General features: G+C 38.1%; 2 protein-coding genes across 2 annotated transcripts in view; one reads left to right on the top strand and one right to left on the bottom strand.

Moving 5' to 3' along the window:
* The window catches only part of FAAH2 (fatty acid amide hydrolase 2), a 108,371-nt gene extending 100,989 nt beyond the window's left edge, over positions 1-7,382 (bottom strand). The window contains exon 1 of the mRNA XM_066357639.1: positions 7,068-7,382. Within this exon, the coding sequence (XP_066213736.1) occupies positions 7,068-7,259 (192 nt within the window). The 5' untranslated portion in view covers positions 7,260-7,382. The remainder of the gene's footprint in view (positions 1-7,067) is intronic.
* A 563-nt stretch (positions 7,383-7,945) lies between these two features.
* The window catches only part of LOC136385505 (spindlin-2), a 64,921-nt gene continuing 53,560 nt past the window's right edge, over positions 7,946-19,306 (top strand). The window contains exon 1 of the mRNA XM_066356484.1: positions 7,946-7,995. The gene's annotated coding sequence lies outside the window, so the exon portion shown is untranslated. The remainder of the gene's footprint in view (positions 7,996-19,306) is intronic.

The following is a 19,306-nucleotide window of genomic DNA, read 5'->3' on the forward strand; positions in this document are numbered from 1 at the left end:
GCGGCAGAGCGACGCCCCGGATGGGCAGATAATCGCCCCCTGGTGGGCGTGCTGGGTGGATCCCGGTCGGGCGCATGCGGGAGTCTGTCTGACTGCCTCCCCGTTTCCAACTTCAGAAGAATACAAAAAAAAAAAGAAAATGATAATGTATTTAGTCACGAAGGAAACTTTAAATTGCAAAAGATAGAAACAGTTTATATCAATTAGGTCAATCATTAATAATCCAGTAATACTGAAAAACAAAGTAAGAAAAAGATAATTTTTTTTTTTTAATTTTTCTGAAGCTGGAAACGGGGAGAGACAGTCAGACAGACTCCCGCATGCACCCGACCAGGATCCACCCGGCACGCCCACCAGGGGCGATGCTCTGCCCACCAGGGGGCGATGCTCTGCCCATCATGGGCGTCGCCATGTTGCGACCAGAGCCACTCCAGCGCCTGGGGCAGAGGCCAAGGAGCCATCCCCAGCGCCCGGGCCATCTTTGCTCCAATGGAGCCTTGGCTGCGGGAGGGGAAAAGAGAGACAGAGAGGAAAGCGCAGCGGAGGGGTGGAGAAGCAAATAGGCGCTTCTCCTGTGTGCCCTGGCCGGAATCGAACCCGGGTCCTCCGCACGCTAGGCCGACGCTCTACTGCTGAGCCAACCGGCCAGGGCAGAAAAAGATAATTTCAAGAAGGCTTAACTATTTCAAAAAACACTCTTCCATATAACCAGTGTGTCCAAGAGGTAAACAAAATTAAAACAGAAAATAATCCAGAAATTCACAAAAAGAGGAATATTTTTTGTCAAAATGTATAGAATACAGTTAAAACTGTTCTAAATGTTTTTTTTCCATAAAATAAAAGACAATATAAGTTATCTAACTTAAAATAATAGGAAAATATAGTAAATAAAAATAAAATGAAAAATTTTAAAGATGAATAATGTATAAGGAAATAAAGGTAAATTTTAATTACCAATGAAGGCAAAAGTAACAACAAATCCAGTTTAAAAGGATGAGTAAAAACAAAATTTTAAAAATCTATAAAACAGAAAAATCTTGACAAGCATAACTAAGAAAGAAGACAGAGACAAAGAGCAAAATGAGTTAATAATGACAAAGAAGATGTAAGTATAGAAATAGGGGAGATTGTAAAAATAAGAGAATGTTACGTGTATCTTCTCTATTGGGCTAATTCTGACTTGTCTTTTAGAATTGTATACCTAGTAGTATTTAGTAAATATTTTCTAAATGCATGCATAAATAGTGATTTTAATTTTTATAAATCAGTCTTCTGGTCCAGTGATATTCTACCAGTGTGCCACAAGAATTTTTAAATTTTTAAAACATGCAATACCTGTTTAGTCAGGGGCACTGACCTGTTTTCCCTTAAACTCTCAAATTTTAAAAAAAAATGACAACAGTGAACACAATATTTTTTCCCCTAAACTCTCAAAAAAAAATGACAAGAGTCAACACAACAATTTTGACTGGAGTGAATGAAACAAAATTTTACCTATTTTTTTTTTCAGATCAACAAAAAAATATTATTTGGTGTGCCACAGAACTTTAGTAATTAGTTTATGTGTGCCATGAGATGAAAAAGGTTGAAAAATCACTGCTCTAGTCTAGTATACAAACAGCTCCAGAGCTAAGGGCCTAGGTATCAAGCTGAGGCTTTAAGCCTGGCCACTACACAAAAGTGTACCATCCCATAATCTTTAAAAGCTCCAACTACTACTTTAATTGAACTTGTAGCACAAAGAATATGACCCAACCAAAACACACAAACAAAAAACTGTTATTAGAGGGAGAAAGTAATATAATAACTGTGTTTGTTGAACACTTATTATGTGCCATACAGTTTATATCTATTAATGTCATGAAATTCTATCAACACATAATATCCACATTTTACTGTTGATGCCATTGAGGCTAAGGTTAAATGAACCCTGCTGGTGTAAGAAAATTGAATATGTAGATGATTAGAAAATTGAATCACTATAGAAAGGTACAAACTAAAACTGAAAGTCATTCTCTCTCTCTCTCTCCCTCCCTCCCTCCTTCTCTCTCAACCTCCCTTTTACAGAGGAATCATATTGTATTCATTGTTTTGTATTTTTTTACTATTTAATATAATTTAGATCTATTTCCATATCAGAACCTTTATATCTACTTCACTTTTTTTAATGGCTGCACCATATTCTTTTTTTTTTAAGCCGGATTTTTATTTTATTTATTCATTTTAGAGAGAAGAGAGAGAGACGGAGAGAGAGAGACAGAAAGAGAGAGAGAGAGTTGAGAGAGAGAGAGAGAAGGGGGGAGGAGCTGGAAGCATCAACTCCCATATGTGCCTTGACCAGGTAAGCCTAGGGTTTCGAACCGGCGACCTCAGCATTTCCAGGTCGATGCTTTATCCACTGCACCACCACAGGTCAGGCTGCACCATATTCTTTTAAAATTTATTTATTAGGGTAACATTGGCTTAAAACATTTTTAAAGTTTCAAGTGTACAATTCTATAATACATCATCTGAATATTATGTGCTCACCACCCAAACTCAAATCTCCCTCTGTTACCATATATTTGACCTCATTTTCCCTCTTCATCTACTCCCCATCTCTCTTTCCTTCTGGTAACCACCCTTCTGTTGTTCGTGTCTATAAGTTATTGTTTGTTTTTTTGTTTTCTGTTTTGTATCTGACATATGAGTGAAATCATAAGATTCTTGCCCTTTTCTGTCTGACTTATTCTGCTTAGCATAATACTCTCAAGATCCATCATCCATGCTATCACAAATGACAGTATTTCATCTTTTCTTATGACTTATAATTATGTAAAAAGTGAAAAAAAACCCTAATTTATTAAGTATTGGTTATATTACTGTAAATAGATAATATGAGCACATACGGTAAAAAAGTCTAAAGGTAAAAAAGAGTCTACAATGAAGTCCTTTACCAGTCCTTTCTCCTAACATTCCCCCATAGTTCCCCTTCCCAGAGTCAACTACTCTATCAGTTTTTGTGCATCTTTTCAGAGAGAAAGAGAGTAAGAAAGAGAGAGTATATTTTTTCATACAAATGATAGCATATGATTTGTTCCACATTTTTAAAAAATTCAACAACATATCTTGGAACTCATTCCATATCTTGTACATAGACAGCCACTTTATTATTTTTATTTGTTATATAGTTTTTCAATGTATTTACATACTATGTTAAATTTAATGAGGATACCAATTTGCTTTTACAAGCTTTTGATATTAAAAACAACATATCAGGATATCCTAATTTACATGTCATTGGGTAACTTGTGAGTGGGACCTAAATGTCTTTGAAATCTCACCATCTTTGGGAATACCAACAAAATTAAACCTCCAAGTGTACAAAGACAATGGTCCATTAATGAATAGTGGTGACAATGATAAATTGATGTCCTTTTGTAAAGTCCAATCCTGGAAGCCAACTGAGATAGTGGAAGTTCAGATGAAATAGCGGTAGTCTCAATTCTGAATAATGAAACAGACTATTTTGGAATACAAAGGTGAAGCACATACAGAGTTGACATTGACTCACAGGAAACTGATGGTTCAGATAGCTGGTTATCAGGAAGTATAACTCTTTCATGAAGTAATAAAAAACAGAATCAAAATGACCTGGCTCAATCACTTCCTAGATGTATGGCATTGGACAAGTAACTAGAGAGCTCTAAACTTTGCTTTTCTCATCTATAAGATGGTGATAATTATTCATATCTCAATAGGTTATAAAATCCCATTTTTAAACATCTAAGCAAAATATTTACCTTAGCAGTGTGAATGTAGATCATGACAAAAGTTTTTGTTTTTTTTTAAAGATTTTACTTATTGATTCTAGGGAGAGGAGGGAGAGAAAAGTGTTGGAGGAGCAGGAAGGATCAACTTGTAGTAGTTGTTTCTAGTATGTGCCTTAACCCAGCAAGCTTGGGCTTTGAAACTGGCAACCTCAGTATTCTAGGTCAACGCTACATCCATTATGCCACCACAGGCCAGGCAAAAATGGGTTTGATAAAACCAAAATAAAGTGGGGCCCTGGCCGGTTGGCTCAGCGATAGAGCGTCGGCCTGGCGTGCGGGGGACCTGGGTTTGAATCCCGGCCAGGGCACATAGGAGAGGCGCCCATTTGCTTCTCCACCCCCCCTCCTTCCTCTCTGTCCCTCTCTTCCCCTCTCGCAGCCAAGGCTCCATTGGAGCAGGGATGGCCCGGGCGCTGGGGATGGCTCCTTGGCCTCTGCCCTAGGCGCTGGAGTGGCTCTGGTGGAGGCAGAGCGACGCCCCGGAGGGGCAGAGCATCGCCCCCTGGTGGGCAGAGCGTCGCCCCCTGGTGGGCGTGCCGGGTGGATCCCGGTCGGGCGCATGCGGGAGTCTGACTGACTGTCTCTCCCCGTTTCCGGCTTTGGAAAAATACAAAAAAACAAAATAAAGTGGTAGGGATAAGGTCACCAAACCAAACAAAAAAAATCCCTCAGTAAAGGCTAGCCTCCATAATTGTATTTCCATTTCCTACTGAAATATAAGACTAAAGTCTGTAATATTAGTTAACTTTGATTGAGTATGTATTAAGTATTTCATAGCCATTATTCCATGAAAGTATCTGGACAACTTTATAAATTAAGTACTATTTTATGACCATTTTACAAGTAAGGACTCTGAAGCTCATAGACATTAAGTCATGTACCCAAGTCCTGAACCTAAGGAGTAAAATAAAAGGCTAACCTTTGGCTTCCACAGATATAAGGAAAATAGACTAGTGATCTAATGGCCTTTTCAAGCCTACAGTATCAGTATAAAGATTAAGAGGACAATTTCCATGCTGATAGCAAAGCCAGGGTAAGTAAGAAGACAAGAAAATACTTGAATTTTCTGAGGAAGGTCTCAAGGCAAACTGAAGATACCAGAACTTTAGAACTTGCCTTCATCCAGTGTACAGAATTTATCCATTCATGTACTCAGGCATCAAAAGATATCTGAATGTATGTGGGTAACATCTGTGTAAGTATATACAGTCTGTTGGAGTCAATATTTCAAGTATTAGCAGCAGTTCCCTCATATTTTCACTTTCATCTTGATCTTAGAGTAATTTCTTGCTCTATAAAATTAGCTAATATGAGAATTTGAGATAATATACATAAAGTTCATAGTATACAGTAGGCACTCTATAAATGATCGCTATTATTATTCCATCTAGAATCCTAGACTTGACCAAACATGCAACTGAATCTGACCCAGTCACATAAAAAAATAGGTCAACTCATCATTAACATTTTAATAGCTTCCTCTTAGTGCCTAGCAGTAAGACTGAAAGGAAGCAAGCTTTCTCAAACATTAAATGCTCTAGGGCAGTGTTTCTCATTCTTGGTTGGGTAAATTAATTCTTTGTTATTTACTGGACTTTCCTGTGCACTGTAGTATGTTTGGCAGCGTCCGTAGCCTCTACCCACTCTATGCAAAAGCACCTTCACCCAGTTGTGACAACTAAAAATGTTAACAAAAATTGTTATGTGTTCCCTGGAGGACAAAACTGCTCCCTAGTTGAGAACTACTGCTCTAGAGAAAGGAAAGAAGTATCAAAGAAAGAAAGGGCAGAAATTAATATCTACACTGACTGAGGTAGAAGTTTGGAGGGACTGAGGGAGTACTAGGACAAATAAGACTGTATGCTCTCCACTTCTTACCTTCAGAACACTTTTGTATAAAGTGTATGTAGGTAATCTCTTCTCATGGGTAAGCATAACATATTAATAATGGCTATCATTTTTAAAAACATGATGCTGGTAATAATAACAAGACATATAGGACTATTAATTATGCCAGGTGTTGTTTTTAAGAGTTTTACATATATGAACTTAACCCTCACAAAAATTCTTTAAGGTTTATTTTATTATCAAGTCTATTTCTTTTGCAGGATATCAGAGGCACAAAAAGGTTATGGAATGTTTCCAGGATTGCATAGCGAAATAGTAGGAGAGCCAGGATTTCTCAACCCAGGCAATCTGGTTCCAGAGTCCATCCTGCTAAACACAATGGTACAACGTATAGTTATGTGCCAGGTACTTGGCATGCTCTATCTCCAATTGTCATGGCAACCCTTGCCCAGGGTCATACAACTATGAAGAGGCAGACTAAATTTTGAAACCTATTGCCTTTCCACTACATCTCACTTCCCGATTGTTAGTAAAGGCATGCATGGGGGCCAAAAGGTTAGGAAAAATACAGGGAAAAGGCAGGAAATACCATTGAAATGTTATCAGGAGTGTAAAAAAAAGTCATTCTAGATGATGGTAATAAACCAATGAGGAAAAACAAATGAAACAACAAACGAATAAAAGACAAGAGGGGGATAAAGAAAGAAAACTAGACTGTAACTCAAAATCTCTAGGGAAGTAACTAGCTGTTTAAATCTTTAGATTATAATTTTCATTAATTTTTGTGTATTTCTGCAAATCGTTTTACCTCGGCTTGCTCCTGTTTAAAATGGGTATATTACTTAGTCATTACTAAGACATAATATGTTTAAGTACCCTGCACAGAATTTGATATATACTATGAACTAAATATACGGTAGCCACAGCTATTGTTATCCTAGGGCAGGTATATCTACAGCAGGTACACATTTTTTAAAATATAAAAATCCTTAGAACTTTGCACTAGAAGCAGCAGATAGGGTAGGGGCGAAGGCGGGAGCAGGGAGCTAAAAATGGAATGAGCTTCTCTTAGAATCAATTTGTAAACCATACCTGATTTATCCCCGTACAATTAATACACACAAACAGGACAAAATACAAGGATATGAGGGGTGCCAAAACACTCCAACTGATGCCTACAGTAAATTCTCTGGGTATAAACGCACTACAACTCCCAGAAGCCTCCTTTTATCCCCAATGAATGCCTGTCCCCTGTTGCCGATAGAGGTGGAAAAGAAATTGATTTCCACGAAGCCTAATCTCGTTAACATAACAACAACCACAACCACAAAACTACCTGGAATTTAGTTTCACTAAAAGACCTGTTTTCTCCACCCTGTTTTGAATTAGCCCGTGTTGCGCCCTCACCTTCCTCTCTCGGATCAGCTTGGCGAGCTGCACCCCCGAAAGCAGTAGTAATGGTTCAGTCACAGGCGGTGTGGTCCTTGAGTTAAACTTGGGGCCGCCAAAGGCTCGAGCTGCTTGGCCTATTAGGCCAATGAGAAAGCCCATGGCCTGCAAGAAAAGCAACTGAATTCTGGCGGTCAGCAGAGGTGCCATACCGGCCTGGATTCCGCACGGTCCTAGTGCTTGAGGGTTGCGTGCACCCTGCAAAATGAAGAGAGAAGACTAACCGAGGAGGTGTCTCGGATCCTTTCATTTACAAGTCCGATATCTACCCACAATTCCACAGGAGCGTGTTTGTCACCACCTGCTGGGCAAGAGATGGGGGCGGAGTCAAGTCTTCCCAGCAACAGCCTGAGTGTAATGCAGCCCATTGTTAGTGCTGGAGTAACCCAACCCAGAAAGTGAGATGGAAGGAACAGTGGGTTTGGTGTTGCCAGTTCTTCCACTAGCTGTCTTCCGCCAGTTTCCAGTACTCAGCTCAAATGAAAAATGGAAATACGTTCTTTTACATCAAAGAGTTATGGTAAACATTAGATAATTAAGCAGCACAATTAGTGGCAAATAATATTTTTTTTTCTTGTGGGAGAGACAGAGAGAGTCAGAGAGGGACAGACAGGAACGGAGAGAGATGAGAAGCATCAATTCTTCGTTGCGACACCTTATTTATTGATTGCTTTCTCATATGCGCCTTGACGGGGGGGGGAGGGGGGAGGGCGGGGCTACAGCAGACCCAGTGATCCCTTGCTCGAGCCAGCGACCTTGGACTCAAACTGGTGAGCCTTGCTCAAACCAGATGAGCTCTCGCTCAAGCTGGCGACCTCAGGGTGGGGTCTCGAACCTGGGTCCTCCCCATCCCAGTCCGACGCTCTATCAACTGCGCCACCGCCTGGTAAGGATGCAAATAATATTTTAAGTAGTAGTTGTTATAATTTATTTCAGTTTTACCTGTAGAAAAAGTGTTATAAGTATACTTTTACATGCAAATATTCAGTATGTTCAACATCTAAATAACAAGCATATACATATTATCTATATCCATATTATTTGATCCTTGTAAAAATCTCTGATGAAAAAAAAAATTCTAGTCGGTGTGTCTCCCACCTGAACTCCAAATACTTTAATTCAATGCCTGTTTGACATCTCCACGTGAATGTCTCACAGTTTCTTCTAATTTAACATGTTTAAAACTCATTATTTTCCCCAAACTCTGCTTCTGTGTGGCATTTTCATCCACCCAGTCAGCCATGCTAAAAATATGAATCATCTCAGATCTTTCCTTTTCTTTCATCCTCATAAATAGTCACCAAGTCCACTTAATAACTTTCCCTCTTGACTCATCCTGAGTTCAGATCTCACTGATGTTTCTGTGAACTACAAATAACCAAATGATTACTCTGCCTTTCTTTAGAGTGTTCTTCCTAATATACAAATCTGACCTTGTTATTTCCCTGCCAATGACTCTACAATCATCACCCACTTTCTTCAGGTTCAAACCCTAACTGATTTCTCTGGTATTCAAATATGGTGTCTGAAAACATCTGTACCTCATCACTAGCCCATTCTACTTTTCAGGTGCTATGATCCTTCCAAACTAAACTATCTAAAGGGTTTCTTTCCATTCTATATCTTTGCATTTGCTTAACCTTCTCCTTCTCCATCTGGCTTAGGATAAGTACTACCTCCTCCAAGTCTTCCCTGGATACCAAACTAGGTTTCATGCTACTCTTTTTAACCACATACTCCACAGATTAACAATTTCACAGCACTTTTATCCCTCTGTTTCCATGTTAGGTTTTTTTCTGTCCACTCCCCATCTAGATGTGAACAGGGTCACTATAATTCATCTTTGAATTGTCAGAGCCCAACAGAGTGTTTGTCATGCAGTCAGTACAAGTTTATAGGTTGAAGATAGGAGTTTGTGAAAGAATGAATATTGACGATAGGCCTTGAGCTTGGCAGGTAAGGCCTTGAGTAGGTGAAATGTAGAGGTCATCACAGGAACTGTCTTTTCATTTGCGTAACTGAGTTGGATACTGAAAGGTGTAATCACAGCACATCTAGCCTAGTTGGAAGCACCCAGTGGAATGCAGGTTAATCATGATAGGCATATCTGAGAGACCCACTAAACACAGCCGACAGAGTAGATTGTGAGAATCTAAGCTCCATTACAGTTTTGAGCAAAATCTGTAGCTAAATTAATCTTCTTTATTCAAAGTGAAAGTCTTTCCTTTGCCTAATTTTTGACATTTTATCTAGATTATAAATGGCCATTATATGAGTCTATGGTGCAAAGAACATCTGCTTATTGAGCACTGACCAGATAGATTTGGATTCAAATCCTGTAATCCAAATCCTACACCTACCTCTCTCTCACACACACATTCTTGTACAAATCATTTAATGTCTTTAAGTATGTTTGCGCATCTGTAAAATAAGAATAACAACTACCTCGTGGTGTTATGAAGAGTAAATCAGATATGTATGTAAAGACTTTACAGTGCCTTCCTAATGCATCATAGCTCTTTATATTTGTTTGTACTGGGCAAAATACACAATATAAGTTTAAGAAAAAGAGATAGGATAAATTGTCCCAAAAAGAAAAAAAAAAAAGAAAGAAATACTGTTATGTGTGTGTGTGGTGGGGAGGTATAATCTCCCTATTGAAGTCAGGGAGGATTTATGTAATTCTATAGTCTATTTAGCAATCAGTGGTAGAGGCTCAGGAGTTATCCATGACTCTTTCTTAAATTTCAGTTTCCACTACAGATTTATATCAGCATATTCACAACCTGTTCTCTACTCTCCATTTATGCTGCTGCTACCTGAATTATGTAATAATTTCTTAACTGGTGCTGTGCTACCTTCAATCTATCCCTTTTCAAAACTATTTACTACACTTGAATTTTATTTTTTTCCATATATATGTAATTTATGCTCATAGGTATACTCTATATATTTAACCTGTCTTTATTATCCTCATGGAAGTGGGTATTACAATTTTTTTTACAGAGACAGAGAGAGAGAGTCATAGAGAAGGATAGATAGGGACAGACAGACAGGAACAGAGAGAGATGAGAAGCATCAATCATCAGTTTTTCGTTGCAACACCTTAGTTCATTGATTGCTTTCTCATATGTGCCTTGACCGTGGGCCTGCAGCAGACCGAGTAACCCCTTGCTGGAGCCAGCAACCTTGGGTCCAAGCTGGTGAGCTTTGCTCAAACCAGATGAGCCTGCACTCAAGCCAGCAACCTCAGGGTCTCAAATCTGGGTCCTCCACATCCCAGTCAGATGCTCTATCCACTGCGCCACCGCCTGATCAGGCCACAATTTTATAGGTGAAGAATAGATTTTCAGTGTTGTTCAATATATATTTATTTGATTGAGAGTGATGATGAACACTTTTTAAATATGAGTTTTGGTCATTTACATATCTTCTGTTGTTAATTCCCTGTTCATATCCCCTGCCAGTTTTTCTATTGAGTTATCTTTTTTAAAAACTTATTTGTAAGAGTCCTTAATTTACCTTGTATATACTTTATGTGTTTATATTTTCCTCAGTGGGTTGTTTTTCACTTAATATTATTAAAAGTTATGTTAAAACAGAAAGAGTGACAAATACACAGTGACAGAAAATGATTTGACTTTGGATGATGGGCACACACACAATCAACAGTTCAATTAAAATTTTTTTCTAAAAAAAATCAGACATAAAATAGTAAATACTTGTGTAAACAAGTCTGTTAAACTTCCCAATAGTGATTACATTCCCAATAGTAAATGTAATCACTATTTTTATTTTTATTTATTGATATTAGAGAGGCAGAGAGAGAGAGAGAGAGAAAGAGAGAGAGAGAGAAAGAGAAACAGAGAGAGGAGCATCAATCTGTTCCTGTTATGTGCCCTGACTGGGGATCAAACTGACAAACTGGCAACCTCTGTGCTTTGGGACAATGCTCTGAACCAACCTAGATCTCTGGCCAGGGCCACCAATATTATCTTTAATATCCTTTCTCAACAGCTTATCAATTAGCATTTCACTTATATTGTCTTTCTTTTTTGGATTTTTAAAAAAATATTTTATTTATTCATTTAAGAGAGGAGGAGGAGGAGGAGAGAGAGAGAGAGAGAGAGAGAGAGAGAGAGAGAAGGTGGGAGGAGCAGGAAGCATCAACTCGCATATGTGCCTTGACTGGGTAAGCCCAGGGTTTTGAACTGGCAACCTCATCTTTCCAGGTCAATGCTTTATCCACTGTGCCACCACAGGTCAGGCCTGGATTGTTTTTTAAGGGAGAAGAGGGAAGATAGTGAGACTTCTACATGTGTCCCCAACAGGATCCACCTGGCAACCTCTGTTGAGCCTGTATCAACTGAGCTATTTTTAGTTCCTGAGTCTGAGGGTGGTACCAACACTGGAACCAATACAGCCACTGGCTAAGGGAAAGGAAGAGGAAGAGAAGAGGAAGAGAAGGTGGAGTTCGAGGGGAGAGAAGCAGATGGTCACTTCTTTTGTGTGCCCTTGCTAGGAATCAAGCCCAGGACATCCTTATGCTGGGCCAATGCTCTATCCACTGAGAAAACCAGTCTGGGTTGATTTTTATTATTATTAATTTTTTTCAGAAAGTTTTTTCTACTCTGTACATAAATCCTAGTGTAGGGTTGAGACCATTAAAGGTAAGGTGATTGCTAGCATTCTTAGTTTTACTTCCCACCAAATTCTTCACACACACAACCTTTGTTCCTACTATACCAAACCTCTTACAATTCCCTAAAACAATAGTCTACAAGGCCCTGGCTGGTTGGCTCAGTGGTAGAGCGTCGGTCTGGCGTGCGGAAGTCCCGGGTTTGATTCCCGGCCAGGGCACACAGGAGAAGCGCCCATCTGCTTCTCCACCCCTCCCCCTCTCCTTCCTCTCTGTCTCTCTCTTCCCCTCCCGCAGCCGAGGCTCCTTGGCCTCTGCACCAGGCACTAGAGTGGCTCTGGTCGCGACAGAGCGACGCCCCCTGGTGGGCAGAGCGCCGCCCTCTGGTGGGTGTGCCGAGTGGATCCCGGTCGGGCCCATGCGGGAGTCTGTCTGTCTCTCCCTGTTTCTAGTTTCAGAAAAATACAAAAAACAACAACAACAAAAAAACAATAGTCTACAAACTGCAGCTGTTAATATAATTGTCATGCTCCCTAATACACATACACACACACACACACACACACACACACACACACACACACATTTACATATAGACTACATTGAACTGTGCTAATGCAAATAGTAAGATTATATCCTATGGAAAAATATAAAATGTACATTATAGAACACAAATAAATAAATTTAAGTGAAGATTTTTTTTTTTTGTATTTTTCTGAAGCTGGAAACGGGGAGAGACAGTCAGACAGACTCCCACATGCGCCCGACCGGGATCCACCCGGCACGCCCACCAGGGGCTACGCTCTGCCCACCAGGGGGCGATGCTCTGCCCCTCCGGGGCATCGCTCTGCGGCGACCAGAGCCACTCTAGCGCCTGGGGCAGAGGCCAAGGAGCCATCCCCAGCGCCCGGGCCATCTTTGCTCCAATGGAGCCTTGCCTGCGGGAGGGGAAGAGAGAGACAGAGAGGAAGGAGGGGGGGTGGAGAAGCAAATGGGCACTTCTCCTATGTGCCCTGGCCGGGAATCAAACCCGGGTCTCCCGCACGCCAGGCCGACGCTCTACCACTGAGCAAACCGGCCAGGGCCCAGAATTTTTTTTAAGTCCTAGTATTTTTACACACTCTAGTGTATTATCCTGGAGCTCACCCCCCACCATAAAGATTCTGACCAAAACTATATATGCTATATAACATTCATTTAGCTGATATCTACTTTCGGCCCTCTTCTTTCTGCTTCCTGAAACCTATACAACTTTTTAAACTTTAAGACTCAACTCAGACACCATACCTTTTTAGGAAGTTTTCCTGCTCACTACCATCCCAGTCTGTTTAGATACTCTTACTTTGCACATCCACAACACACCAGATTTTGCCCTATCATAGCACTCAGTACAAAGTGCTGTAATTAAATATCCTTCTCCCCAAAAGAGTGGAAATTCCTTATTGTAATGACCCTGTCTTAGTCATCTCTATATCACCAGAGCTTGGAACAAGGTAGGCACTCAAAGAGTGTTGATTAAATACAGTAATTGAATGAATGAAAAGAACTGTGATAATTTTGTTTGGGAACTCCTAACAAAGTGCCCTCTCACACACACAAACAATACCCAACCCACAACCACCCACATAAACACAGCCATAGATGCATATGAAAATATGTACTCATTTCAACAAACACATACTTATAATAAAAATATGTACCTTTACACATGGATGAATATACACATAATCACAGCTATGAAAAACAAATTTATTCCTGCTACTTTTTCATAAGATACTAATGTAAAAACAAACATATGTCTCAGTAACCATAAACAGGTTAAGGTAGGCAAAGGTTGTGTGGCTTAATAAATGGTAACAAAATAGGTAAATAAATAAGAAATGATAGGATTTAATGCACATACACCCTCCACCAGGACAATTTTTTCTTTTAAATATTTTTATACATTTTTAATTTATTTAAATATATTTTACATATTTTCATATTATTAAATTAAACTTTCTTTTGATATAATTTCTTACATAACAGAATAAGAATTTCAAAAAAATACATAGACACAGATGACAGAATGGTGATTACAAAAGAAAAAGGGGATGGGTGGAGGTAAAAGAAGATAAAGAGGGAAAAAGCAGTGATAAGAAGAAACTTGACTTTGGATGGTAAATACAACACAATATTCAGATGATGTATTATAGAATTTTACACTTGAAACTTAAATGATTTTATTAACTAATATTACCTTAATAATTTCAATAACATTAAAAAGCATTACATTTTATATATTTTTAGTTTATTTAAATACATTATATATATATATTTTTTAATTTATTGGGGAATAGGTTTCAGGTGGGCAAGCCAACAAAACATCATCTGCACACTGCATCATGTGCCCTCTACCTCAAGTAAAGTCTCTTTCATACCCATTATTCACCCCTTTGCCTACCTCCCCTTACTCTTCACCCTCCATTCCCTCTGGTTGTCTGTCTCTATGTGATATATATATGTTTTTTTTTTTTACTTAATCTCTTCATCTTTAGTCGCACAATCCCCAAACACCCTCCCCTCTGACAGTGGTCTGTCTATTCCATGTTTCTGTTTTATTTTTTATCAGTTTATTCATTAGATTTCACATATAATTGAGATCATATGGTATTTTTCTTTCTCTGACTGGTGTATGTCACTTAGCATAATAATCTTCAAGTCCATCCATGTTGTTGTAAAAAGGTAAAATTTTTTTTAGTTGTGTAGTATTCCATTGTGTAAATATACCACAGCTTTTTTATCAACTCATCTACTGATGGACACTTGGGCTATTTCAAAATCTTGGCTATTGTAAATAATGCTAAAATGAACATAAGACACATATATGTTTTTGAATTAGTATTTTGACATTCTTTAGATATATTCTCAGAAATGGGCTTGCTGGTTCAAAAGGCAGTTACATTTATAATTTTCTGATGAAACCACATACTGCTTTTAACAGTGGTTGCACCAGGCTGCATTCCTACCAACAGAGCGCAAGGGTTCCCTTTCCTCCACATCCTCACCAACACTTATTGTTTGTTGATTTATTGATGAAAGCCATTCTGGCAGGTGTGAGGCGATGTTTTCTTTTGCTGTACAAAAGCTTTTTAGTTTGATGTAGTCCTATTTGTTTATTTTCTTTTTTTGTGTGACAGAGACAGAGAGAGGGACAGGTAGGGACAGACAGACAAGAAGGGAGAGAGATGAGAAGCATCAATTCTTTGTTGCGGCACCTTAGTTATTCATTGATTGCTTTCTCATATGTGCCTTGACCAGGGGGGCTACAGCAGACCAAGTAACCCTTCGCTCAAGCCAGTGACCTTGGGCTCAAGCTGGTGAGCCTTGCTCAAACTAGATGAACCTGCGCTCAAGCTGGCAACCTCAGGGTCTTGAACCTGGGTCCTCTGCCTCCCAGTCTGACACTCTATCCACTGTGCCACTGCCTGGTCAGGCCCATTTGTTTATTTTCTTCCTTTGTTTTTCTTGTGCAAAGAGATATATTGGCAAAAATAGTACTGTGAGAGATATCTCAGATTTTACTGCCTATGTTTTCCTCTAGGATTTGTATGGTCTTTGTCTCTATGTCCAATAGCTTTATAATATTAAGCTAAACTTTATTTTGAAATATTTTTTATTTAACAGAATGTCAACTCTTGTTTGAAAAAAATACAGGCACACAAAACAGCAGACCATATTTTACCAGAATAAAAATAAAAGATAGATGTTAAAGCCTCAAAATGTTTGTGTATGGTGAAGAAAGGCATGGGAATAATGTATGCAGATAAAAGGGAATACATAAATTTTTAAAACAAGAGAGGAGGCTGGTAAAGGTTAATGATGATATTATCCATGAACTGAGTTTGATTAACTGAAATATATGCACCTGATATTGAAAATAAAAAGAGAAGTTTGAATGAACTTGAGAATTCTGAGAATGGTCCAAAGCCACCTTCTTGAATTTCAGCAGTCTCAACAGACTTGAGGAACTGCTGGGCTCAGGTCATCACACTGAGTCACCAAGGAACCCAAAGACAAAGTCTCTCTGTTACAGATAGACTTGCTGTATACCCTTCGTGGAGCAGGATGCTTAGGATGGATGCTGGTTTGGGGGGAGTGCCAGGAATATAAGAACTGATTCCTGGAATGGGTTGGTCTTAAGGCCATGGTGTCCTTAATGATTTTGTTGTTGCCTGACTTTTGCCCCCTATCCCACCACACACTGATATTCACACAGTTCCTAGAACAAAACAAGCTCTTCCATGCTGAGGGGTCTTTATCACTGATATTCTCTTCAATAGTTATCAGGTTGTTGGTTCTATTTCTCTTAATATCTTAACTAGAATTCCATTTATTACAAGATGACTGCCTTGACCACTGTCAAAAGTCTGTCACTGTGTTTACTTCTGTGTCAGCAGTTACCACCATCAAGAGTTACCTTGTTTATTTACTGTTGTCACCCACATGGGCAAAGACTACATTTGTGTAATTCACCACTGTTTCTCTTTTACCTAGCACATAACAGGTGCTCAATAAATAACTGAATGGATGTGCCCTTAGGTACTAGAAGAGAAATGTGGTCTCTGGGATAAAACACGTGGAGAACAATGGCTATGACATGAAGGCTAGGAAAAAGTTCAGAGCCACCAAAATACATTCTACCCACTGTATATCCTGGACCCAGGGACTCTCTAGACTCTCTACCTGGTACTTATGAATTCTTCCTGCCTGAACAGTGGTGACACAGTGGATAAAGCATTGACCTGGAAATCTGAGGTTGCCAGTTCAAAACCTGGGCTTGCCCAGTCAAGACACACATGAGAAGCAACAACTACAAGTTGCTGCATCCTACTCACCATTTCTCTCTCTCTCTCTTCTCTCTAAAATCAAAAACTAAAATCTTAAAACAAACAAAAAAGAATTCTTCCTGAACAGTGTCTACCTCTCATCTGCAAGTAGAAATGAGCTGGAACAGTTTTAACTGAGGTGATGTCTTCTTGCTGTACTTTGGGAAGGTCATCATCCAATGGAATGGTCCAGAGAGTAAGAGTGGCAAATAATTCCAGACTCATTCTTTGAGGCCAGTAATACCAGAAGACAACAACAGACTAATAGCCTTTATAAATAGTAATTTAAATTATCATCAAAATGTTAACAAGTCTCATTAAACAGCACATAAAAATGATCATACACTATAACCCTGGGACAAAAAGATTGTGAAAAATACTAAAATTAATCAATGTCACATATCACATTAAAAAAACAAAAGTAAAAATCACATGTTCATCTCCATAGATACAAAAACAGCATTTTAAAAAATTGACCACACTTTTATAATAAAAAAACAGACTAGTTCTGTCAACATAATAAAGGTCATATATAAAATGCCTAATTATACTCAATGGTGAAAAACTGAAAGCTTTCTCTCTAAGTCTAGTAACAAGACAAGGATGCTCATTCTTGCTACTTCTATTCAGAATAATACTGAAATTCCTAACCAGAGAAATAAAGCAACAAAAAATTAAATATATCCAAATATAAATGAACTAAAATAATATCGAATTTCAGATGACACGATCTTATACGTAGAAAACCTGAAAGACTCCACAAAAAACTCAGAAAAAAATAGAACTAATAAATGAATAAAATAAAAATCAACACACAATAATCCACTGTCTTTCCATATACTAACAACAAACAATATAAAAAGAAAATAAAGAAGAAATTCCACTTATAATAACAAGAATGAAATGCTTAGAAATAAACAACTTAGGAGGTAAAAACTAGTAGTACATTGAAAACTATGTCATTGATAAAAGAAATGAAAGCACAAATAAATAAAAATATACTCATGCTTATGGATTGAAGACCTAATATTGTTGAAATGTTTATACTCCCCAAAACAATCTTAAAGATTCAGTGCAATCCCAATTAAAATCCCATTAACATTCTTCAGAAACATAGAAAAAATAAATTCTAAAATTCATTTAGAAGCACAAATGACCTCAAATAGTCAAAACAGTCTGAGAAAGAGGAACAAAGCTGGAACCCTCATATTTTGGGATCACATTTTGTAATCTCCAAACATTTTACAAAGCTACAGTAATGAAAACAGTATGATACCGGCATAAAAATGATACATAGAGCAATAGAAACAGAAATAAACTCATACACACATGGTCAGTTGATCTTCAACAAAGGTGCCAAAAATACACAACAGGGAAATAATTACCTCTTCAAACAATGGTGTTGAGAAAATTAGACAGCCAAATACAAAACATGAAAGTCAAATGCTATGTTTGCCTATACACAAAATCAACTCAAAATGGATGAATGACTTAAATGTAATACTGGAAATTGAAAGACTCCTGGAAGAAGACGTAGAAAAAACTTTTTGACATTGGTCTTGGTGATGATTTTCTAGACATGGCACCAAAAACACAGAATACAAGAACAAAAATTGACAAGTGGGATTACATCAAAAAGCTTCTAAACAGTAAAGAAAATACTCAGTTGATGAAAAAGGCAACTCATGAAAGTAATAGGAGAAATGTGTGCAAACCATTATTTGATAAGTTTATATACAAAATATATAAGCAATTATATTGACTCATTAGCAAAAAGAATAAAAAAGAAAAAAGCCAAAATGATAAAAAATGGGCAAAGTACTAAAATAAGTATTTCCAAAGAAAACAAATATAAGTATTCCAAAGAAAAATGGCCAATAGATATGTAAAAAGATACTTAACATCACTAATCTTATATCTCAATAAAACTGAAGAGAAATAAAAGTTGATTTCACAAAAACAGAATAAAGTAGTGGTTGCTAGGGGAAGTTCTAAGGATCTAATGTATAATATCATAATGACTATAGTTAATATGGTATTATATACTTAAAAATTGCTGAGAGTTGATCTTAATCATTCTCAGCACAAAAAGATACCTACCTTAACTATGTGAGGTGATGAATTTTTAATTATCTTTATCTTGAAAAGCATTATACACTGCATATCAAATAATCACATTGCACACCTTAATTATACAATTATATTTGTCAATTACTTCTCAGTAAATTTAAAATAAAGGTTTACAGAACTCAGTAGACCAATCTATATTCTCTGATAAGTTGTCCCATATCTATACTGTTATGTAACAAACTGAAGTATGTACACACTTTAGATAAAATTGAATTCACATATACATGTTTTTGTTTAATAAAATATGCATTACAGTGTGTCTGTAAAGTCATGGTGCACTTTTGACCGGTCACAGGAAAGCAACAAAAGACAATAGAAATGTGAAATCTGCACCAAATAAAAGGAAAACCCTCCCAGTTTCTGTAGGATGATGTGGCAGCATGTGCACACGTGCAGATGATGATGTAACACCGTGTATACAGCGGAGCAGCCCACAGCCATGCCAGTCGAGATGTGGACAGTACAGAGGAAAGTTCAGTGTGTTCTGTGGCTCATTAAATTAGAATCCGTGACCAAAGCGCAACGTGAATATCGGCGTGTTTAAAACGAAGCGCCACCAC

Source organism: Saccopteryx leptura, chromosome X, assembly GCF_036850995.1.
Source record: "Saccopteryx leptura isolate mSacLep1 chromosome X, mSacLep1_pri_phased_curated, whole genome shotgun sequence".
Taxonomy (NCBI): domain Eukaryota; kingdom Metazoa; phylum Chordata; class Mammalia; order Chiroptera; family Emballonuridae; genus Saccopteryx; species Saccopteryx leptura.